The sequence below is a fragment of the Canariomyces notabilis genome (genome assembly GCF_033297395.1).
Source record: "Canariomyces notabilis strain CBS 508.74 unplaced genomic scaffold N656scaffold_6, whole genome shotgun sequence".
NCBI classification, from domain to species: domain Eukaryota; kingdom Fungi; phylum Ascomycota; class Sordariomycetes; order Sordariales; family Chaetomiaceae; genus Canariomyces; species Canariomyces notabilis.
Window position 1 is genome coordinate 575,028 of NW_027041828.1, and position 23,192 is coordinate 598,219.

Sequence of the window (23,192 nt, forward strand, 5' to 3'; positions counted from 1 at the left end):
TGACATTGGTGGGCTGCTGACGACATGTGCAAAACATTTTGCAGCCATCACAGAAGGCGCATGGGGTTCTCCAAACTGCTGGGTCGTTCCTGCGTTGTGCGAGGCAGGTTAACGTAGGGCTGTTCGGTTGCATGCAGCGGGATGACTGTCGATCGGGACGTTGAGGGCTCGGAGATGGATGCCCCTGACATACCGGTACATAATCCTGGACTGAGGAAGCCCGGTTCACACCCTCATTGCCTCAAACTCGAGTCCACAAGACCTAGATTATTTTATCCAGGCATACCGTACTGCCATATTTTCCCAACCAGAACCACGCCGCATCTTCGTTCTGGTCGGGCCTGCCCTGCCTCCGGTTTTGTCGTCACCGAGCAAGGTGAAGGAATGGGCCGAGCACCCGCGTGACTACCATTAACGTGACCTGCAGAGAATGGCGCAGATCGACTCTAAGTCCGGATGGACCAGGGTTGGCTACATAATCATTGCAGTGTCAATGGTAGAATGTTGGTTCGATTTGATTCAATCAAACCAATACTGACTAATTGCCCTCCCTTTTGTGTTTTGGTTGGACAATTAAACATGTCTATGTAGGTATTATATGTACAAGTACATACAACTTGCTAGGTGAGTGGACGGAGTGCCTTATCAACCATACACACACTCCGTCAGCGGGCATGAGAAGCGAATCCCTGCAAACAGCGCCATCATCCCGTCTCATTCGCCAAGGACCTGCAGGGCTGGCTGATGGCTGCTTTCGTGCAGCTTGATAACCCGAGAGGACAACGGACCGACACCGGCGAGGGGACAAAGACAAAGTTTCCGAGGCACTGTTGCCTGCCACAATTCCATTCTTCCTTTTAGCTCGGGCACATTCCTCATCATTGATGGTTTACCAGGCATCCACGGACAGAGAGACACTGATTTGGGCGTTCCAAACCCCAGACCAATGAGAGAGCAGCGCAACTTACACTAACTTTACCTTACGCCTTCCGTTTTGGCGGGGTGTGGAACCACGCTACATAGGAATTCCGCAGAAGCTGGAAGGCAATTGAGAGTTTTCTTTAACTAGGAAATCCGGCCGCAATTGCTGGCCCGGACCTATCGTTCAACATTGGGAGCTGGGATTGCGGCCTCGTCTGGGCGAAATCTGATTCTGCACGCCTGATAGGCCTGCCGTGTGCCCCTCGCGAGCTTGATCGCACCCCGCAGCGGTACCGAAGGCCCTAAAGCAACTGCAGTGGATCCTAGGACTCCATCCCAGCAGGCGGAGGCCCCTCAACTGAACTAGCCCCAAAAGCTCGTCCGTCCCCGGTATTTTCCAGGTTCTCTGCCCGCTTCGCCACATCATAAACCGCTTCAAGCCGATCGCAACGGCGCACCACTCGGAGTTCTGGGTCCCGGACCCATTAAGTCACAGAGGGAAAAAGAAGGCAGGAAAGCGACATTCTGTGACCTTTCGGCAGTACGACCGCCCGGCATGGCGCAGTTTACCGGCCCGCCTCTGCAGATCTCCGTGTCACCCATTTCGCCCGTCGCCGCTTCGTCCACATCCTCCGGCGGAGTGCCCGCTCCTCCCCCTCCTCCGCCGTCTGCCAGGGCAGGTGGAGCCGGAGCCGGAGCCGGAGCATCGGCCGCAACACCTACGTCGCAGTCCGCACACCATCCGCATCCGCCCCAGCACAAGCGTGTCTATCAGGCCTGCATCCCCTGCCGCCGCCGCAAAGTGCGCTGCGACCTGGGCTCTGTCGACGACCCTCACGACCCGCCCTGCGTACGCTGCCGTCGCGAGAGCAAAGAGTGCTATTTCAGCGCCACGCGCCGCAAGCGCAAGGTTGACGATGGCTCGGTCGACGAAGACCTTGACCATGACGACTACATCCTTCGCAACGGCCGCAAACAACTGCGCCGCACCAGCTCGCCCACCGGTAGTACCTTTGACCGCCGGTTATACAGCGACGTGCCCCTCACCCCCGGCGGAAGTCAGGGCCGGTCGCAACCCCTAAGGAGACCCGGCGATGGGTCTAAGAGCGCTCGCAGCAATAGCACCGGTGAATTCGGGAATGGGGAGCCCAATACGCCACTCGAGAACTTTGAGGCCCGCGCCGTTATGCGGAAGGAAGTCTACGGTCCTCAAGACGCCCTGGATCTGCTGTATAAGGCAGCTACTGAAGAGTTAGTTCATCCTCCATGTTTTCGCCTCCTTTGTTGGGAGAGTTGTAGGCAGCTGATATGGTGGGATTTGTTAGCACTTCATCACATCAACCGGACAAAAAGCTGGCCCCTCCCCAAACCACCACGGAGCGAAGCTCTTACCATACCCGCCAATACACCGAATCGCATGTGTCATCCAGCACCCCAGCACCCGGGAGGTACCACGGCCGCCACACCCCACGGCAGGATAGGCCTTCAGCAGAGCAGACGATTGATCCAGTGCTGACCAAGCGGGAACCATCCGCTGAACCTGGATACAACGATGCCCTCAAGGCTTGGGGGAGGTTTCGCTTTGTTCGCGCGGGCTGGTTCACAGCAGCTGAGGCAATCGAATACATAGACTAGTACGACAATCTATGCGTGCCCCTGCTCATCCTGCTAGTACTAATGCATTACAGTTACTACAAATACCTATCTCCTTTGACCCCTATCTCACCGCCGACATTCCACAATCCGGCATCCCACCTGACGCTACTGACAGAGGAGCCTATCCTCACGGTGACGCTTCTTACAATTGCATCCAGATACCGCCGCTTGCCGGGCACCGGAGGCCATTGTCGCTCACACGCGATACACGAACAGTTGTGGACCTATCTCAGGGGCATGATCGAGCGGGTGGTGTGGGGGCAAGAGGCGTTTGGGGGCGGCTTCTGTGGCTCTGGGGCAGATGATATCAACTCGAGCACGGCTCCGTGGCGGGGTCTGCGCAGGGGCAGCCTAAGGACTCTGGGAACCATCGAGTCTTTGATGATACTGACCGAATGGCATCCGCGGGCGCTGCACTTCCCCCCTAACGAAGCCACCGATGAGTTGCTCCTCCCATCGTACGAGTCCCAATCAGAGGGCAACGATGGCAACCCGAAGCCGGCAGCCGGAATTGGCGGCAGGAGGATTGAGAGCTGGCTGGAGCCGGCCTGGCGGAGCGATCGGATGTGCTGGATGCTGCTGAGCACGGGTATGGGCCTTGCGTACGAGCTCGGTGTCTTCGATGACATCGATGAGCTACTAGCGGCTGGCGCCCTCGCGCGGCCCGAGTATGAGGACGAATCATACCGACTGAGGGCCAGCCGCATCAAGAGGTTGCTGCTGATTTACCTCAGCCAGCTCGCCGGACGCCTCGGGTGGACCAATATGGTGCCCGAGCAGCTCCGCAAGTCGGATCCTGCGATTTCAAGGAGGCGACGACACTCGGTCGATGGTACCACGCCAGGGACAACCCTGTCTTCTCTCTCGAATACGTTCAATTATATACCCGATCTGGAGCTGGACGACCAGATTATCCACTGCTGGGCGGGGATCAGTAATGCCATGCAGGTAGGCAACGAACGACTCTTCAGATCTCGAAAGCATACGACCGAGATCATCCAGAGCGGGAAATACATCGAACTTCTCAAAGACTTCCAGCCCATGCTGAAGGACTGGTGGAACCAATTCGAGCGCTTTCGGATGCCTCCCTACATTCGCCACATTCTTACCATCGAGTATGAGTACGTCCGGATATACATCAACTCTCTGTCTCTGCAAGCCGTAGTCGAAAGATGTACCAGTAACGCGGGTGGAGGCTCCGGCGGGAGTGTATCGGGCCATTCTGGGCCGCAACTATCGCCGCAAACGCAAAACTACTATGGAAAGCTGCCGCTCGGGCAGCTCGGTGGGTTCGGTGCCGAGGATCAGGAGTATGTAAGGGAAGTTGTCAACGGCAGCCGGAATTTGCTGCGGACTGTTGTCGAGGGCCTGCTACCCCGTGATTACCTCAAACACGCGCCCGTGCGGACCTACTTCCGCATCATCAGCGGCGCCATGTTCCTGCTCAAGACGTTTGCGCTCGGCGCGCCCAAATCCGACGTTGAGCTGAGCATCGGCTTGATGGACCGGACGGTAGACGCGCTGAGGAACTGTGTGGTGGACGACGTCCACCTGGGCATCCGCTTTGCCGACATGCTCGAGACACTCACCAGCCGGCTTAGGAACCGGTTCATCCATGCACCGCCCCCGCCCGTGTCCACCGGCGAAGGAAAATCGCCGGGCGCAACGCACGCCGACGGTCCCGGCGGCAGCGGCGCTAACGGCCATGGGCAGCCGCCGAACCAGACACATCCCAATGATATGTGGTCCCGGATGAAGGACGGGCTGGCTCCTGGTAAGTTCTTCTTCATGTTTCTTACCTGCTTCCGCCCTCTCCCCGTTTTCTCTCGCTAACCGCACCGCTGCAGAGCGCTCCATCACCCCGGTGAACATCTCGGCCACCCCCTGGGACCTCACAACGGGCACCTTTCCCTACCCATCTGGCTCCGCCTCCATGTTTGGCCCGTCCACCCCGGCCGCGACCACAGGGTTCGAGGGCGGTAACACGGGCAACGGTAACGGAGTCTTAGCTGACGGCGGCGGCGGCGGTGGCAGTGGCAATGGTGGCGGTGTCATGTTTGACAACTCGGACTGGGCCAACCCGGCCAACGAGATGTGGTACCTCCCTCCGGGGCCGGCCTTCTACTCGAACCTGGACAACACGAGCGTGTCCATGACGGCCGAGGGCGTGAACGTGGGCGGAGTTGATTTACTTGAGTACATGGCCATGGACCCGATGGACTCGCACGGATTTGGGGTTGATCAAGGGTTTTGAGCAGGGCACAAGGAAGGGGTGGATCGTCTGGGGAGTGTGACTGTGGCCAAGGTGAATTTAAAGAAGGAGAAGACGAGAAAATGTTGCTGAGGAAGGGATGATTTCTTTTATTTCTATTTCTATTCTGTTTTGCACGTCCAAAATGGGTGGGAAAGTGCGAGAAAACGTCAAGGATGGGGTTTCGTTTTGTGCAGCGCTATGTTTGGGAGGGCTGTTATCACTTGTTCTGTTCCGGCGTTCGTTGTACTTACTTACGTATATGACATACATACCCCTGATGAAGCTGTAAGGAAGGAGGCGGGAAATTCGAGAAGAGGAACATCAAAAGCTAGGCATGTCTATTTGTTTTCTGCCATTTCTTCTGCTCTCTAGCTTTCACTTCCTGCTAGTCCCTACCTACCAGGTTGTACAAGGTCCTACTCACCTTACCCACAACGCCGACGTATATACATTTCATGATTCATTGGAAGGGCTTGCTACCTCAAACAGGCTATGTCTGTCCCTGTATGTATTGTACAATGCATACACCATCCCCTGAGCTACTTCTTGCCATGGAACACTCAGTGGCCGGTTCTACAGAGATACTAGTACAGCTGCTGCGCAGGAGAGAGAGGACGGAAGTCGACAAAAGGAAGAGAATGATGAAAAGGCGAAAGGGGCTATGGGCTGTGATACGACGACATTCCGCTACTTCACTTACTGTCTATTACTGGTTGTTTGAAGGTAGACAGCGGCTGCTAGAGAAAACATGCAGCAGAATAGCATGCTTGACTTGACATTCTCTTTCTATCAGGCTTATGGATGCTCTTGCTCAATCGTTTCCCAAGTCATCGGTTTAGATTCGGATCGTAGGTTTGTCCCTCTTAGTGAACAGTTCTCATACACGATGCTTCTGCATCGTGGACGGGATTTGGGTATTATTTCATTTCTATTACACGTCTTATAAGCAGATACCTATCACAGGCATAGACCTAATTGGGCAGCCTGTCATCGGCCCTTATCGCCCACTCCCTGAACCAGTCCAGTGCCTCAGGGTTCGCGACGCTCGCGTTGGTCTTGACCTGCATCCCCGAGAGGATCTGCTTAACGGCTACTTCTATCCTGTAGAGACGTGTTAGCGTTTCCTTTCGTTCCGGCGAAGAAACCTCGATAAGGGAAAGAGGAACATACTTCTTCCCGTTACTTGTCTTAGGAACGCCCCCTTTCCCCTCCTCAATCACCCTCGGCACATGCCTGGGACTCAGCTCGCGGCGAATCACGTCGGCAATCCTCCTCCTCACCCCGTCATCAAATACCTTACCCTGAACCATGACCACAAACAAACAGACCGTCTCGTCGGCGTCCCCTTCTCTCCTGCGGCCGACGCAGACGGCGTCATCCACCTCGGCGGCGAAGAACCTCGTCAGGATGTTATAGATCTCGGCACTCCCGAACCGCACGCCTGCCGGCTTCAGCACGCCGTCGCTGCGGCCGAGCATGACCAGACCACCACCGCCACCCGCCGGGCCGACCATGCGCACAAAATCGCCATGGTGCCACAGGCCGGGAAACCGCTCAAAGTAGGCGGCGCGGTACCGTTCCTGGCCGTCGGCGCCGAAGAAGGTGAGCGGCTGGCAGGGAAAAGGCCTGGTGCAGACCAGCTCCCCCGGGGCATCGGGTGGGGACACGGGCCGCGGGTCCTCTGGGGCCGACGCCGAGTCCACCACTTCAATGGCCATGCCCAGCCCCGCACACTGAACCTCGCCCACGCGCACGGGGAGGAGAGGGCAAGGCGCGCCAAACAACGAGATGATGTCGGTGCCGCCTGTGATGGAGGCGAGGTTAACCCGTTTCGGGAAGGCCTCGTAGACAAAGGAAAAGGTCGAGGGAGGTAAAGGAGAGGCGGTTGAGTAGATTGCTTCGAGGGGTGAGAGGTCTAAGGTGGGGTCCGCGATGGGTCGGGTGTCGGTCGCTTCGAGCGTGGTGAGGTATGCAGCCGAGGTGCCGAAGTGAGTTACGCGCAGGGAAGAGAGGAGACGCGGTAGGGACAGGTAGCCGTGCGGCTTGAAGGGGGAACCAGAGTAAAGAACGAGTGAGGAACCGCAGGCCAGGGCGGACACGCTCCAGTGGTGCATCATCCATGATGTGGTGGTATAGTAAAGCATGCGGGAGGACGGGTTCAGGGAGCAGTGGAGGAAGTGCTCCTTCTTGTGCTGAAGAAGGGTGCCGCCGGCGGTATGAACGATCGCCTTTGGGAGCCCAGTGGTGCCGCTTGAGTAGAGGACGTACAAAGGATGGGAAGGGGGCAGCTGGGCGAAAGACAAGGGCGAACTCGGCGATCTTTGATTGGGGTCAGTAGAAGATAAGGAGTGGAAGGATATGAATAACAAGCATACCCGTTCAAAAACGCGTCGTACTCCTCGGTCTGGACGCCAGTGGCCCGGATCTCGTCCAACCCTGTTTCAATATTCTCAAGGCCCTTGATAATCACAACCTGCTGAAGACCACACATCTTCAGCTTCTCAACAACCTCTAGCGTCTTCGCCTTCCCCGACCATTCCTTGCCATTATACAGCGTTGCATTGTCGGCAAAGAGGATTTGTGGCCTGATCTGGACCAAGCGGTCTAGCACTGCGCTCACGCCGCTGTCTGGACTGATACCCGTCCAGATGGCACCGACGGTTGCGGCGCTCAGGAGAGCCACCAGGGCTTGCACATGGTTGGCGACAAAACCGGCCACGACGCTGTTCTCCTTGACCCCGGCGGCGCGCAGGGCATTAGAGCAGCGGCGGACCTGCTCCCTGAGTTCGGCCCACGAGGTCTCGGTGAGCTGGCTCTCGTCTTCGGTTGCCGTGATGACAGCTGTGGCCGAATCATCGATGGTGGCGTTGCCGGGGAAGAGGAGATTCTCGGCGAAGTTGAGACGAGCACCGGCAAAGAAGTCGGGCCTTGGGAACATAGGTGCCGAGAGCGGCAGGATCTAGGGGAATATTTAGTTGGGCCTTGTGGGGATCATCACAGGAGAGAACAGGAGGTGGCTCCTCAGGGACCACCTGAGGGTGTCTTTAAGTCAAACCGAGCACGAAACCATCCACTCACCTGGTCAAACGGCTTTGAGGCCTTGATGCCCGTGAAATGCCAAACCTCGGCCCAGAAGTCGGCAATGTTGTCGACGGACCACTTGTACAGTCCCGGGTAGTCTTGGATATTCAGGCCATACTTGGAGTTGACATGCTGCAGAAACCTCCACATCTGTGTCGCCTCGGGATTCTCATGCCTCCAGATCTCGGGGACTGCCATCTTGGACGGCGGGGTGAGATAGAATGGTGAATGGACGGTGATTGTTACAACTGAGTAAGCGCAAGGCAGATATGGCTACGGAAAGAAGGATCTCCAGGAGCGACCGACAGTTGCAACTACATTGGCGATCCGAACACAAAACGTCTCAAAACCAAACCCACAAGCAGGATCAGGACCTCATGCCTTCTGCAACGAACGGCAGGTGCAGATTGCCCGAGTTTTGTTGTTTCCTGCCAGTCACAGGCCAAATTCCCAGATTCCAGTCCCGAGCTCCGATGGGGTTGACCCGCCGCTTTGGGTCTCTCCAAAGTCCGGCCGAAGCCGACGCTTTCCATCGTTGATGGAAGCGATGGCATCCCCGCCCCTCTGATGCAAGTCCTCCCTCTTCATGCAGGTACAAGTACCGGCAAGGCCCGAGCGGGTTCCGCCGGCGCATCTTCACCATTCCCCTACCCATCCACTGCCTTGTTGGTGTCGCACTTGCACGCCTATTGGCCGCCAAGAAGAAGAATAGACACAACAAAACCAGAAGATGCCATTAAAGCCCTTCCAATTTGGAGACGGGACGGTCCATGGTCCACACTGTCTTGACTCGATTTGGAGGATCAATTACTCCCACGTAAATACGCGGAAGCAAAGGTAGGGGAGGCTTGGAGATCCGAGTTTTATTAGACGATCGCTGTCCGTTACAGTCCCCGCCCTGGGAAACCGCAGTCAGTCAAGAGTCCGACAGGAAAGAGGCACGGCAGTTGCTTATATAACGTTATCGGGCTAGCCTTCTAGGAACAGAATCGGCACTTCCGCTACCTAGCTGTATGTTACAGCATACTAGGCATCTAGACCCTTTAATGCAGCTAGGTGGGCACTTGCTAACGTCCACCTGGATACACGCATGCACGTCGAAATTGGTGTCATTGCCACTTGTAAGCTTCGTGTTACACCATTTGATCTGGTGGGTGCCCACAAGAGGGCAGAGAGAAAGAGCGGGGGAGGGAGGGAAGAATCAGACAAGACAACGACGAGGTAGGTTGTATCCATAGTCTGGCTTGCTAGAGACGAAGTTTTGAGTAGTTTCAGCACTTGCTGCTGACTGAGGGATGTTATGATTGTTATCCATCGGATGCCTCCTTTCGCTATCGTGGTACTGCAGCACTGCAGCGTCGGACAGCTCGGCACGATGGTTTCCAGGGGTCCAACCAAGCGGAAAGGCGCAGGGCTGGCAACAAATTAGGTGCACGCAAGGCACCGACCCACCTTCCAATCCCCATTCGACAATTTTCCTCACCCCTGCTCGGTTCATCTTCACTCTGTCCGAAATCCTCTTCTTCCTGTATCAATGCACTCCCCTTGAACTCTTCATTCGTCTCTTGTTCTCGGTTTCGCCTCCAGTGTCTTCTCTCGAAACCGTGCGAAGCTGAGTCGCGCGACCTGGACGACGAAGTCAGCGGGATATCCATTGATAGCTGTGTCCGACAAAAACTGCCGCTCAATCGGTTGATTGCAGCTATCGACCGCGATTTCTTTTGTCCCGAACGCTCCGGTCGCGCCTTGCACGCCATTGACGAACTCCCTGTAGGCCAGTTCCGTGGATTTTTTGCTCCTCAACGTTCGATCCTCTACGGCATTTGTCTTGGCCGGATAGCGTACGTTTTCCCGTTATCTGGATTCTTAGCAACGGCAGTGCCGGTTCCCTAGCTTAAACGGCGGGAGCGGTGGCATGACAGCGGAGCTAAAAAGGGGGGGCGGCTTGTCGCTTTCACGGAAACCTCCCGCTGCGACTGACGCCGTCAGCTTGCAGCGTCCCGAACATACACACCGCCCCTCCTGTTCCCAGACCCCAATTTGTTCCGCCTTTTCTACCTTTGACATCTCGCTGACACCACGTATGCTGTCTGTAGGCTCAATTGGCGCATTCAATTTAGCACAACTGTCGCAATTGGAGCCGTCACTCCCGACAAGCGCTCTGCACCGCAGCTCATGCGCTCTTAAAGGAAGCTATGCCCCGAAAACTTTCAAACCCCTTCGCCTCGCCCAGCATGCCACCTTCTGAGAAGGCAGGCGAGCGCCGGCCTTCCCAGTCCAAGGGCAACCGCCTGGCCGGCTTCTTCTCAACAAAATCGAAGGAGCAGTCCCCGGCGACGCAGACCCACCAGCAGGGCGTGTCGCAGCAAATGACATCCACCGCCATGTCTTTGCCGACCATCTCCTTGTCGACTGCTTCGGCTGCCGGAGAGCTCAGCAGCGACGAGCCTCCAACCACCCTATTTCAGCCCCCTTCGGCCGACGAGACCAGGACGCGGCAGCGTGCCGAGGCCGAGTTCGGACCACTACTCAGCCCAAGTCATCGATACGTCAGTGCGCACCATGGCAAGCGGCTGGACCCGCCCATTGAAGACGAGCCCCCATACTACTATCTTCTCACCACCTATATTAGCTACCTGCTCTTAATCTTCTGTGGCCACGTGAGGGACTTCTTCGGCAAGCGCTTCGGCGACAAGAAACACTATCGGCCCCTCAAGGCATTCAACGGATACGCCCCGCTTAATGACGACTTTGACAACTTCTATGTAAGACGATTGAAGAGGCGCCTTGACGACTGCTTCGCCCGACCCACGACTGGTGTTCCCGGGCGCTACATTACCCTCATGGACCGCAAGTCGGACGATTTCAACCGCTCGTACAAACTCACTGGCACCTACACGGAGACGCTAAATGTGAGCTCGTACAACTATCTTGGGTTTGCTCAGTCAGAGGGTCCCTGTGCCGATGCTGCCGAGGAGTGCGTACGCAAGTATGGCATGAGTTTTTGCAGCCCCAGGGCTGATGCCGGCACCTCGGATCTCGTCCTCGAGGTTGAGCGCGAGGTAGCCCAGTTTGTGGGCAAACCCGCCGCAATGGTATTCTCGATGGGCTTCGTGACAAACGCCGGTACTTTCCCGGCTCTCGTATCCAAGGGCTGCCTCATTATCTCGGACGAACTGAACCACGCCTCGATTCGCGTTGGTGCCCGTCTTTCCGGCGCTGTCATCCGGTCGTTCAAGCACAACAACATGGACGATTTGGAGAAGAAGCTGCGCGAGGCCATCGCTCAGGGTCAACCCCGCACTCACCGGCCTTGGAAAAAGATTTTGGTTGTCGTCGAGGGTCTCTACTCGATGGAGGGCACCATGGTTGACCTTCCCGGCGTTCTGGAGCTGAAGAGAAAGTACAAGTTCTTCCTCTACATGGATGAAGCTCACAGTATCGGAGCGGTAGGCCCCAACGGCCGCGGTGTCTGCGACTATTTCGGCGTGGACCCGGGCGAGATTGACATTCTCATGGGGACGCTGACCAAGTCTTTTGGCGCCAACGGCGGTTATGTTGCCGCCGAAAAGCACATCATTGACAAGCTCAGAATGACCAACCCGGCTGCCCTTCTGGGTGAATCACCTGCTCCGTCGGTCCTGATGCAGATCCTTTCGTCTCTCCGAGTCATCACGGGACAAATCGCACCTGGACAAGGCGAAGAGCGCCTGCAGCGCATCGCCTTCAACTCGCGGTATCTTCGCCTGGGCCTCAAGCGCCTCGGATTCATTGTCTACGGTCACGACGACTCCCCCATCATTCCCATCATGCTCTACAACCCGGGTAAGATGTCGGCTTTCAGCCACGAGATGCTCAAGCGCAAGATCTCGGTGGTGCTTGTCGGCTACCCCGCCACACCCCTCATCAGCTCGCGCGCACGCTTCTGTATTTCTGCCGCCCACAACAAGGAGGACATGGACCGCCTGTTGGCCGCCTGCGACGAGGTGGGCGACATTCTGCAGCTCAAGTTTTCTACCGGCGTTGCAGGCGGACAGGAGCCGCTGCCTGAGGGCGTTACCCCCGAGATGGAGAAGGAATGGCGCAAGGCGAACGGCCTGGAGGGCGTAATCAAGCCCCCGAGATGGAAGCTGGAAGATGTCATTGCCCGCGGCGTGGAGGACTGCAAGCAGCCGCTGAGGTAAAACATGGTCATCACGTTGCTCTTGGTAAATATGGGAGTTTGGCGGATGCACATATTGAAACGGGATGGGTGCACACAGTCTTTCCTGACTGGACCTAGAGGAAGGGGATATGTCAAAGGCCTGCGGTAATGTGTAAGATTCGGACTCTTATTCTGACGGAGATACGGCGGATGTAATGACGCGGCGAAATGACTGAAGGTCGAGGCCTGTTTCCCTGGTTGCTACGGGAGTCCATGGTGGTTGTGCCCAGTCTTACCGGTAATATAAGGTATTATAAGGGGTAGGTTGAGGGTGACGGCGCAGTTGGGGGCATCGGCTTCTTGTTTTGTTGGATGAAGGGTTTCGAATCCATCGTTGGGATGGCTTTGGCTAGGAATAGAAGCTGTACCACCCCGTCGGTCCAGTAGGACTTCACAAACCAGTATCCAAGTGGCATTTGTGTGTATACCTACCTTACGTACGGATAGATGGGACGGAAGCACGTTGAACTCCTTCACCGCCCATATTAATTAGCCCGTGCCCGCATCACGTGGTATCGCGTTGTGATGTTCGTGATGCCATTCACGCGCTTGCTTTGTTTCCCACATAAACTGCGACGAATTTCTGAACCCCGCGAAATAAACAAGAGGATTCTGCAATCTGTACAGTCATCCTCGGAAAGTCACCTTTTCTCACAAACCGGCAAAAACAAGGCGCCTTTCCCCAAGAAAACAAAGGAATCAGTGAAAGTATATTCAGAACTGACCCTTGTCACCCTTTCGGATTTTACCTGATCGCATCGCGTCGACACCTTTTCCCGCCCGATTTCGTTCGACCTTGGGCTGGCCGCATACCTTGTTGTCAAAGTTCTTATTCCCTTCTCACATTTCCTCATCTTCCTTTGTCGCTGCGTAAGTAGATTTATGTTCTGTCATCGTTCTGTCATCTCTTGATTTGCACTTGATGCCCCGCTCTCGTGGGGGCTCGATCCCGACGCGACGCAATATGATGCGATGCGCATGCGCATGCATCTGTGCGAGCAATCCGGGGTCCGGGGTAGCTGGGCTCGGCGCCGCCAGACGCCGGGGAGTTCCCCGGACAGGGCTGTGAGAGCTATGTGCTTGCTACTTGGGGAGGATGGCTGTGTCTGATGGTTGATGCTGATAATGAATGGGATACTAAATCGGCATCTTTCTAGCTGGAGTGCATACAGTCGTCTTCATCATTCCTTCTTTTGAGTCATACGACCTGTATGGCAAGATGGTGAAACCTAGCAAGGCGAAACAACAGACGCTGGAGGCTACTCTTGGTCAGTTGTTACCCTTTTTCGATCTTAAATGCTTCCGAAGTACCTTACTAATGTGCATACAGGCCGGCCGCGGGTAAGACCCGCTACCAAGACGCCCATGGCAAAGGGAAACGGAAAGCGCAAGGTACCAGGCGACGACGCATCTTCTAGTCCACCGATTAGGAATCTGCGGGGCGCCAAAAGCTCGCCCATCGCCCCTCCCTCTTCTTTCCTGGCGTCTTCTCAGATCAACGGAAGCGCAAAAAAGAGAAGGCTTGTGCGTGAGGATTCTTCGTCGTCGTCAGATTCTGATCGGGACGAGGACGCGGTGAAGCTTCCTGTGCGGGGTGAAAAGTCCGGCACAAGTCGCCTTGCTTCACGTCCCTCGTTGAACAAGCGCTCTGCTCCCAGAATCAGCCGGGGTGGCGGCGACGTGGATGACGATGACGATGACGATGACGACCCTCTTGTCACTCCCAAATCTGCGAAGCAGTCTAGCCGCAAGAGAGTTATCGCTTTAGACGACGAAGACGAGGACGATGTGCCTCTGCGATCATCGCCTATTAAGCGGCGCAGGCTCGTTCGCAAGAACGATGCATCGAGCCCTGCGAAAGACAGGGATTCGCTTTTCGACGGGTCCGAAAGTGATGATAAGCCTGCTCAGACGCCATCATCGTCGAGAGTCCGACGGAAGACCGGACGGAAGCTGCGTTCGGCCAAAGAGCGAGCTCGAGAGCTGCTCCGCCGCAAGCGCGCTGGGGAATCTATTGACGAGCTTGAGGAGACTTCGTCGTCTGAAGGGAAGCCAATTTACGATACGGACTCCGATCACCCGGCGTTGAGCGACTTCGAGGACGACGAAGAGGGTGTGGAGGTCACAAAACGAAAGGGGAAGAAGAGCGAGCAGCCTGTTGACGACGAGTCGAGCATTAGCACTGACGACTTCGTCGTCAACGACAGCGACGAGCCGCTTGGCGTACCCGACGACGTTTACTTGGACATGCCCCTTCACTTCACAGCGCATTCGCACAAACCGCTCAGGGAACATTTTCGCGATGTTGTTGAGTGGCTGGTTCAGTTGAAGATTAACCCTGGATTTTCGGAGAAGGGCCATGAGCTATACCGGATGGGGTGGCGCAAACTGGACGATGAGGTGCGCGGTCTCGCGCAGTCCAAGTTCGAATCTGCCGCCTGGAAATTAGACTTCACCAAGGCTCTGCGCGCCCGTCCTTACTTCACCAGTCAAGAGCTGGGGAAGAACGACGTCGGCGATCTTCGAACCTGCGGTGCCTGCGGAAGAAGCAACCACCCTGCCAAGTAAGTCACAAATGCATTACAGCTACGAGTTTGGTATGCCTCAGCGGCTGACACCAGACTGCAGATGGGTTATCCAATTTTCGGGCACGCCCTACTTTAAGGACCCTAGCAAGGACACCTTTCTCGATCCGGTCGAAGCTAACAGCGACTCCGATTCGAGCCTCGATTACGACGAGGATGAGGACGGTAACGAGATCCCAAGGCAGAACAGACAGTGGTTCGTCGGCGTCGTCTGCTGCGCCAATGCCGAAACCGCACATACCCTTATCCACTGGAAGCATGCCCTCCTCGACTGGGTGGATTCCCGCCTCCATGACGACGGGTACATGACCCCGGAAAAGCTGGTCGAGCGGGAACGCATGAGGCCCAAGCAAAAGTACAAGCTAGTCGATGAGATTCTGAAGCAGTGGGTCGACGCCGGCGTGGTCAGGGCCTTGTATCAAGAGTTCAAGGCGTCCATTGAGAAAGCCAGGATTAAGTCGACCGCCGGGCGTTACAACCGGTAAATGGGGTGCTGGTATTACCGGTTGGAGAAGTGGCTGTGGAGGGTTCAGCAACGAGCTCTCAGGCCCATTCTTCGACCACACAGCCGGCTAGGGATAAGTTGCCGGCGTGAAGAGACGTGTAGGGAATATGATCGGAGCAGCGTCTTTATGTGTTTGGTATTGTAACCTCGGAGGGGGGATTGTGAAGAACTCTGGTCTGAGCACGAAGGGATATGGCCAGAGAGGCGTCTTCATGTGTTTGGCATTGTAACCTCGGAGGGAGGTTTGTAGGGAACTCTGGTCAGAGCGGCGTCGTCTCTGAGTGTTTGGTATTGGAGCCGTGGAGGGAGAGAGGCATTGATGCCCTCCAGGCGATGTACGGTCACGACGTCTCTGTCAGTTGCGTTCCACTCTCTAAATAGGAGTGTGTGACAGCAGGCGCATCTGTATGTATATCAGCTTCCATAGCCCTACATTTGAGCTTATACCGTTCCTCCAAATTCTTCATCCCTCGAATATCTGCTTGATGGCTCGATATATCGCTAGCCCGGTAATCATCGCCTGCCTCACAAGTTCAAACTGCCGCGAGCGGATGTCCCAGATGCGCAGTATTTCATACTTGTAAGGGTTGTCAGCATCGGCGTGCTGCTTGGGGAACCTGAAAGAAGGACTCCGAGTATTTCAATGTACCTCCCGATTGTTTCATTTGTTTCATCGAATGCTGATAGCCCGCGTCCTCATCGCCCATGATTCTTCCAGTCGTTTAGACAAGGCTACAAATCTACAAGCATCCTTGGCAAGACGCATGCATCCGGTTGGGTTGAAACGGGGGATATCCAAAGTTTGACGGAAACCGAAAGGAGGTATGTAAACATATCCAAGAAATACCTACACCATAAAAGGCCCTCCGAAAGCCATGCGTCGGAGACAAAAGGTCTATGTACATACACGCATACGTGTAGTGTAAACAGGAAGCAAACAAAAACACCAAAACCATCCAAAGCAAACCCAATACCTCGTTGCTCCCGCTAAATCCAGTGACATAAACTAAGAAACCATCTCCGTTTTGTTTTTCTCCTCCCTATTCTCCAAAGTACATCTTGGAGCTCACAAAGTCCAGCGATCCGCGTTCCTCCTAGGGAGGCTCGCGGGGACGGAGAGAAAGGAGCAGGCGAAGAAGATGTGAATTTTTCATCTTTTCCGCAACGGGACTCCCCCGGGCTTTCTTTTGCCGGCCGCGTACCCCATCCCTCCACACAACGGAGGAAACATGAACACAGACCCTCTCCTTCTCTTCTACATGGATACACATACACACACATCCAGAAAGGGAAGTCACGATTCAACACCGCGACTCCCTTCACACCACACAGCAAGTCCAACAAGTCCGTCCATAAAGAGTAAAGGCCATCCCGACGCAACGCTATGCAAACCGCATCCCACACATCCAGGCACCCAACAACAAGAAAAGTGCAGAAAAGAAGATTTCCTGGATAAGCCCCCTAAATAATGCCCCCCGGCGGGTCATACCCGGTAGCAGTACGACTCGCCGACGAACCACCCAGCCCCGCGCTCCCGGGAGCGGCGTCGGTGCCGGCGGACCCGGGGTCAACAGGCGCGTTGTTTGTCTTTCTGAGCATAAACATGGGCTTCTTGCCTTCCTTATCGAGCTGCTTAAACAAGATAAGCGGCTTCTCGTCCAGGCCCAAACAGCGCTCCTGGTCGCCGTATACAATATATAGGGCGTACTGGTCCCAGGGCGCGTTGATCTGGTACTTTTTGAGCGCCGCGGGGAGCACCTTGTAGCAAGGGTCCTCCATGCTGACGCGGAACGACTTGAAGATCTCGACCGACCCGGGCGTCTCGGGGGCCGGGGTCTGCATTCTGCGCGGCGCCGGGGCGGGGGCTTTCGGTTGGAGGTAGTGGTCTTCGCTGGCAAAGGTGGATCGTGAGGACGGCGTGGGCTGGCCCGACCGGTAAGATTGTGCTCCAAGGGTGGTGCCTGATAAGACGGTGGGTGGTGATGTCGGGGATGGCATGTTCGGAGAAGGATACGATGGCGATGTTGAGCTTCCAGAGGTTCCGTTCATTGCCGCCAAGTGCGCCGACGATAGAACGGCCTGTTCGGCGGCGCTCGTAGGATCGAGCGTCTGCTCGACTAAGGAGCGGTTGTGGCTCGTTTGTAGGTGAGTCGGTGACGAGGCTTTGGGCGTGGTGCCAAGCATCACCTTGGTCGAGTACTGGCGCTTCAGGCCTCCCCCAGACTGCCCTGCCGCTGCTGGTGTGGGCGCGGGCGGTGATATGTTGGACTCGTATGCCTGACCGTTGTTAACATTTGGCAGGGGTTGCTGGACGTCCTTGACCAGCCGTAACGCAGGGAGCATGTCTTCTCGCAACCTCCTGAAATCCTCAGTTATCCTTCGCATGTCTTGTTCCATCAGTGCCATCCGCTCGTCGCGCAGCCGTAACTGCTCCACAAGATGCTTAATATCCTTGAGGGTGGCGGTTGACGCCTGTGCCTCGGTTTCAGCGGCTAGCGTGTCTATGTCAGCGACTAGGAACAGATCAGGGTCCAGGCAGTTCAGGGCTACGGCGTACTTGGCGGCATGTAGTGGTCGCTCTCTATAGGAACGTCCTGTGCCTTCTTGACATCGTAGACAGACTTTAGGATGGTCAGACGGTGGCCCACGCTGTGGATGCCCATCGATTTGAGATCATCGTGCTGCAGAGCCACGAGGACCTCGCCAACAATGTCGTTTTCTTGGGCCAGGCTGTCAGCGGCGCGGATCGTAGAAGGCCAAGCTTGTGCACATACCTATAAACCGGTCTGCGTATTGCTGCACACCTATGGTGGCGATGAAGTCGGCGCATTCCTCGGCAGTCCACTCGGATATGATTGTTTCGGGCAGCCGATCGGCACTTGAGCGATACCCGTACGTCGTCGGCGTGTGTTCGGCTGAAGGGGGATCGGAGTCGATGGGGGAGGTCTCGACGTCGGTGGCTGTAGGAGAGCTCCCGGGGATATCTCTCTCGTACTCATCGTCGGCGTCTGACTCCGCATATGCGGTGCCCGAATCGAAATTCATGGCTAGACGCAGCCTATTGGGCCCTCACAGCCAGGATCGCGGCGAGGGCCAGGGTATCAAATGCGTCTTGTTTCTTCGGGACGGCTAGTGGCGGGGATGAGAACCCGGCGATGGTGTGGTCTTGTCCAGCCGGCAGCGGTTGAAAGGGGACAGGTATCTCAATTTCAACGTCAACTCCCGGATAGGGGACAGGGCCGGATAGCAGTCTCGATAAGATGCGGCTGAGGGGCGATCTTGGAACCGGGTTGGAGATGGCCGATCGAGCTATTTGGTGCTGCGGAGTCAGCAGCAAACAAGCAAGGCAGGGCGATATCGCGGTCGAAGCTCCCGTCGTCGGCTGCGCAAGAGTCAAAAAAAAGGAAGGTGCTATTGTGGGTGCACTGTGACACCTGGGCAGCTGTAGTAAGGCTCTCAGTTTGGGGAATTTTGCCAGGCCGACGGCAGCAAAGCGGACCAGGCGGGATTGGGCAAAGTCGTCGATGCGGGCGGAGGTTCTTGATTGCGGATTCACCAGTGCTGCCGTAGCCGCTTTGCTCGGCCGTTTCGACGGTTGTCCCTCTCCGCCAAAATGGCCTAGCGCTAGCCAACTTAAGTTACCTAACCTTACGTTAACTGACTAATTCTGCCCTCTCCGGTTGCTGGCCCCTGGCCGACCTGCCCCACCTCGTGACCTAACTCTATAAGGCAACGTTAGTTCGCAGCTTCTTGTCTCATCAACCTTCATCTTGATTCAGGGGTTTCCCCTTTCATTGCATTACCAGTAACAAAAGTCACATTTGCTCACGAACACTGCTGACCATCCAGTTAAAAAGAGCCCAACCACAGCAACACTACTAAGCCCTGGCTTGCTCTTTTCTTTTTGGACTTCCATCCCATCGGACCAATGCCGACAACTCCTTGAAGCAGCCATCGTCTTTACTTCGCTGTCATGTGTAACCCGCCTTCAGGCTCCCGTGGCTTTTCCGGGCCCCGGCAAAGGGCTTCGTTCCAGCAATGCTGAAATCGGGCCGCCCGACAAACGTTTTTCGCACCTCGTTAATGGCCAGCGCCTGGTTGAAAGTGAGAAAGCCCTTGAGCCCAAGCCAAGCGACGGTTCATCAAGCCCCGCCCAATATTGCAATCAAGGCTCCCAATAACTCAAATACTAGCAAATCAAATCAAATCCGCCCTAACCCAAACAAATCAATTCGGACCATAAATTTGCCAAATTTAGAAGCTTCCAATTTGATTTGATTTCAATAGGGCCCACTACTCACCCAAAAGGGTAGTTAGAGGCAGTTTTCCCTTTAGTATCGTAGTTCAGCGTCTTATTCCCAAGGTCATCTACTTTAACTGATAGTTAGAGAGTGAAAATAGCCTCACTATATTCGAAGACACTAGATAGTAAGAATAGGTGGTAGTACGTCCTGGCTCTAGGCAGCGGCCAGGGGGTCCGGGTCGGAGTAACCGTGCCCGGATGGTCTTGGCGGATAGCCAAATATTTGCAAACAACTCAACTCAACTCAAATATGGTCTACGGGAGGCAAATCAATTCAAATCGGGGCTCAGATTTGATTCGTTTGAGTTATTGGGAGCCTTGATTGCAACACAGCGCTTGCAGCCCTGTTTGGTAGCCTGAGAATGCGAGGCAACCTCCAAAATCCGATCTTAGGGCTCTTGGCTTTCAGACTAGGTATTGATTTCGGTACTTTATCTACTTTATCTACACATCTTTCAAGGAAATGGCCTTGATCATTCCGCCTGCCGGTTTGCCCAGGCTTCAACATTGTTTGTCCGTCAAAACTCAGCTATCAACGTCCTCCGAAGCCATGTAAGTACCGATAGGGCTGGTTTCCCGCCTTCCCCTTCGAGCCCAGTTCCGATTCCAGCCCCAGCGCCCTTTATTACCGCCGAGATCCAATCGTTTACTCCGGAATACTCCTCCCCTTAACTACTTGCCTCTCTCTTGTTCCTCGAGAAGATGGTTCGTCGTAGTTCCGGCTGCAGTGCCGCGTGTCGCCATGCAGCCCAGCCAAGCCTGGAGCACAGCCAAGTTGAAACCGTCGGCTTCTGGGCCTTCCATAACCCCCCCGGGTCCTCCCCGCGTTTCACCTTCTAAGTCTGATCCGGGATCTCTTCCGCATCCAGGTGGATGGCCGTCTTCCCTCTTGGATTCGACGCCCCGTCACAAACGAGGTCTCTCGGACATGGCTATGGAGGGCCTCTTGGACGCTAGCTCGACCTATGTTGAAACGCGAGCTATCAGAAACAAAAGGGCTGCCTTAACTTGCACCAGCCCGCTATATATGTTCTGTCCGGCTGCTATGATAGCGAATCTGTGATTCAAACATCCTGCACCGCGTACATGACTGGGTAGGTTTTACGCGATACGCCCAACATAATGCTGACTCGTACTCGGTATGCATAGTAGATCCGGTCAATCACCGATTTATAACGCAGGGTATATACAAGCTGCCCCGGATTTACATTCCACTTCATAACCCTCAACCTATGAATGACGAGCCTGCCGTTTGGAGCATAGTAACAATCTCGTAAGAGCCCAGCTGAATCCAGCGTCATACTACTCCGTACTGTAGTCATACTGTGTCACCATCTTCGCCTTGCCATCATCGACCCCTTTTTCAAGGCCAGGTAATACTGCTGAGCACCTTGCTGAAATGTAATCAACTATTCCATCTCTATACCAATGCAAACAGGACTACAATTCCAGCTAGACGGCTGTCTACCATAGCACAAGGCAAACTCTAAATGCAGTTCGTGCTACCTTCGGCACATACCAGATCACGATCAATAGGTACATTCAAACAGTGAACAGCAAGCGCGCCAAACTCCCTATCCCAGCTTCCCAAACGCCAACGCATCCAACTTTACAACCGTCATTGGCCTAGCTTCACCAGTGGGAACTCCTTTTCTTCTGCACACGCCGCCTCCTCTCCTCCTCCTCCTGCCTCGTCCTCCCCGGTCTCTGTTGTTGTGGTTGCTGCTGTTGCACCCGACTCTGCAGCTGCTGCAGCTGTCCCGCAGCGCCCTTCAAGACGGCGCCCAGCGCCTGACCGAGATGAGGCATCTGCTGACAGAGCTGCTGGCCCTGCCCGCCCCCCGCGGAGGCCGAGGCAGATGGGCGCGAGTACGGCTCCGCGCTGACCGGCCTGGGCGGTAGCGCAGGCGCCGGCGTGCCCAACGACGTGGGGTATCCCCAGGGACTGAGCCCCTGCTGCTGCTGCGGGTTGGGAGAGTGATGAGCCTTGTGCGGCGGGGGGTGGGGATGAGGAGGAGGAGAGAAGACGGGACTGGGCCCGGCGTTGCCTTGCGCCCGAGGAGGTAAGGGAGGCCGGTCCGAAGGGAGCTGCTGCCCCTCAACCCCGAACTTTTTGCGGAGGCGCTCTGTTTCCTTCTCGATTTCTGCCTCGCGCCGCCGCCGCTCCTTTTCCTCCTCCTGGATCATCTTTTGGATCCGTTTTTGTTCGGCGAGCTCGGCTTTTCGGCGTTCCCGCTCTTCGCGCTCGACCATGGCTTGCAGTCGGCGGGTTTCGGCTTCGATCTCGGGGTTCGAGGCAGGCCCAGTCGAGGGCGCGGTGCTGTTTGCCGCGGCTACGGCGGAGGGACGTGTGGCGGGCGTCGCGGTTGTGGCGGCTGCGCTCGGGGGTATGTTTGCTGCTAGTGCTCCGGACATGGGTGCTGCTCCTGTAGGTGACCCGGCGGGACGAGAATTTTTCCTCTTTCCGTTGGATACCGGCGCTCCGCCCTGAACGTTGAAGATGTCTACCTTGGGCATCAAGTACAGATCTTTGATGACCTCAGACCCGAGTAGCAGCACTATCTCGAGTCCCTTACGGTCCTCGAGGTCAACGCGGTGCAGATTTGGTTGGTAGACGGTCATAATGCTTTCACGGGCGGCCCTGAACATCGCTATGGTGATGTCGGGCTCTTTGTTTTTGCGCGTCCCTAGCCTAGTGCCGCACATGGAGCATGTCATATCCTTGCTCAGCCGGCCGTCCTTCTTCCAACGAAACATGATGCGGGGGGTCAGGTCGGCCACGGCTGGCGATGTGTTTTGATGTTCGCGGTCCAGCTCACTGGTGGTCGGTTTTCGAAATGTTTGGGTTGGTAGGTCAAATTCCCAGCTATCGCTCTTATTCCACGTCCCTGGCACCATTTTGACCGCAACAGCCTGATCCGGATTATATAGCTGGATCGTGAAGCTGTCCGGAACAAGCGCCATGGCCTGAGCGGGTGGTGCACCCGATTGTGCCTGTGCGCGAATCTCGGCTGCCGAGAGTGTTGGCTGCGTCCATTCTGGTTCTACCAACACCTCACCATACACCACCTCTGGGTTGTAGGGATCGCACAGTGCAACTGCATACTTGTTATGGGAGGCGGGTAGCGCGGGGTCTGGCCGTCGTAGTAGATACTCGACTGACGGGTCTGAGCCATTATGTGTAAAGTAGAGGATACTCGAGAGCGGGTTCTCGGAGGATCGCTTGAGCCGGAAGGTTGGGAGGTTCTCGTCGAGCATCTTGCTAGCAGCCTGTGGTACTGGTGAGGGAATTCTTGTATCCAACAATCGCCAACCAACTTGAAGCGGTTGTGGACAACCTTATAACCGGAGCCAGTAAAGCCTCGGCGCGTAATAAAAGACCTCCGGAGTTGCTAGGATGAAGCACGTTTCTCCTGCCGTGACGAGCTACGAATCTCTCGCGGTGAGATAGGATTAGACTCGCTTGTTAGAGGAATCAGATGTAACAGCTAGCAGGATCCTGTCAGTCAAGCGCTGCATAAACTGCCATCAGGTTACGAGTCACGAGGCTGAGCTCAGGAGGCACATGGAGGATGGTCAGCGCCTGCGTGTTACCCGCTTTCGAGGGAGACGATCAACCCCGCCATGGTTGGACAGGCACAGGGCGGCCCGCCTGCAGCCAACGTCATCGCCTCAGTCTTTAG

General features: G+C 55.8%; 6 protein-coding genes across 6 annotated transcripts; 3 read left to right on the forward strand and 3 right to left on the reverse strand.

The window, feature by feature from the left end:
- Positions 1 to 1,477: 1,477 nt before the first annotated feature.
- Positions 1,478 to 4,831, forward strand: N656DRAFT_767218 (uncharacterized protein; the record flags this gene model as incomplete). The annotated part of the gene is made up of 4 exons (XM_064813543.1): positions 1,478 to 2,172; positions 2,247 to 2,555; positions 2,610 to 4,351; positions 4,425 to 4,831. 4 exons carry the CDS (start codon positions 1,478 to 1,480, stop codon positions 4,829 to 4,831), a joined length of 3,153 nt encoding a protein of 1,050 aa, XP_064671784.1.
- A 971-nt stretch (positions 4,832 to 5,802) lies between these two features.
- Positions 5,803 to 8,110, reverse strand: N656DRAFT_796700 (acetoacetate-CoA ligase-like protein; the record flags this gene model as incomplete). Its single annotated transcript, XM_064817558.1, has 4 exons — positions 5,803 to 5,932; positions 6,002 to 7,150; positions 7,207 to 7,790; positions 7,910 to 8,110. The coding sequence occupies 4 exons, from the start codon at positions 8,108 to 8,110 to the stop codon at positions 5,803 to 5,805; spliced, it is 2,064 nt and encodes a 687-aa protein (XP_064671785.1).
- A 1,684-nt stretch (positions 8,111 to 9,794) lies between these two features.
- N656DRAFT_728448 (PLP-dependent transferase) lies at positions 9,795 to 12,538 on the forward strand. The gene has a single exon (XM_064812597.1). The coding sequence runs from the start codon at positions 10,108 to 10,110 to the stop codon at positions 12,094 to 12,096; it is 1,989 nt and encodes a 662-aa protein (XP_064671786.1). The 5' UTR covers positions 9,795 to 10,107; the 3' UTR covers positions 12,097 to 12,538.
- A 797-nt stretch (positions 12,539 to 13,335) lies between these two features.
- On the forward strand, positions 13,336 to 15,186 carry N656DRAFT_706055 (uncharacterized protein; the record flags this gene model as incomplete). The annotated part of the gene is made up of 3 exons (XM_064811323.1): positions 13,336 to 13,384; positions 13,447 to 14,680; positions 14,745 to 15,186. 3 exons carry the CDS (start codon positions 13,336 to 13,338, stop codon positions 15,184 to 15,186), a joined length of 1,725 nt encoding a protein of 574 aa, XP_064671787.1.
- A 1,391-nt stretch (positions 15,187 to 16,577) lies between these two features.
- N656DRAFT_577446 (uncharacterized protein) lies at positions 16,578 to 18,358 on the reverse strand. Its single transcript, XM_064810163.1, has 3 exons — positions 17,981 to 18,358; positions 17,764 to 17,925; positions 16,578 to 17,698 (listed from the first exon to the last, which is right to left on the reverse strand). The coding sequence occupies exons 1-3, from the start codon at positions 18,249 to 18,251 to the stop codon at positions 16,668 to 16,670; spliced, it is 1,464 nt and encodes a 487-aa protein (XP_064671788.1). The 5' UTR covers positions 18,252 to 18,358; the 3' UTR covers positions 16,578 to 16,667.
- A 2,783-nt stretch (positions 18,359 to 21,141) lies between these two features.
- On the reverse strand, positions 21,142 to 22,767 carry N656DRAFT_705940 (uncharacterized protein; the record flags this gene model as incomplete). The annotated part of the gene is made up of 2 exons (XM_064811313.1): positions 21,142 to 21,162; positions 21,244 to 22,767. The coding sequence occupies 2 exons, from the start codon at positions 22,765 to 22,767 to the stop codon at positions 21,142 to 21,144; spliced, it is 1,545 nt and encodes a 514-aa protein (XP_064671789.1).
- Between the last annotated feature and the right edge of the window lie 425 nt (positions 22,768 to 23,192).

Bases quoted from the DNA above. Each gene is read 5' to 3' on its own strand.
- N656DRAFT_728448 (XM_064812597.1), top strand. From the start codon at position 10,108: ATGCCCCGAAAACTTTCAAACCCCTTCGCCTCGCCCAGCATGCCACCT.
- N656DRAFT_577446 (XM_064810163.1), bottom strand. From the start codon at position 18,251: ATGAATTTCGATTCGGGCACCGCATATGCGGAGTCAGACGCCGACGAT. The intron at 17,926-17,980 runs GTATGTGCACAA...GCCTGGCCCAAG, and splicing joins ATACGCAGACCGGTTTATAG to AAAACGACATTGTTGGCGAG. The intron at 17,699-17,763 runs GTACGCCGTAGC...TAGACACGCTAG, and splicing joins CGACCACTACATGCCGCCAA to CCGCTGAAACCGAGGCACAG.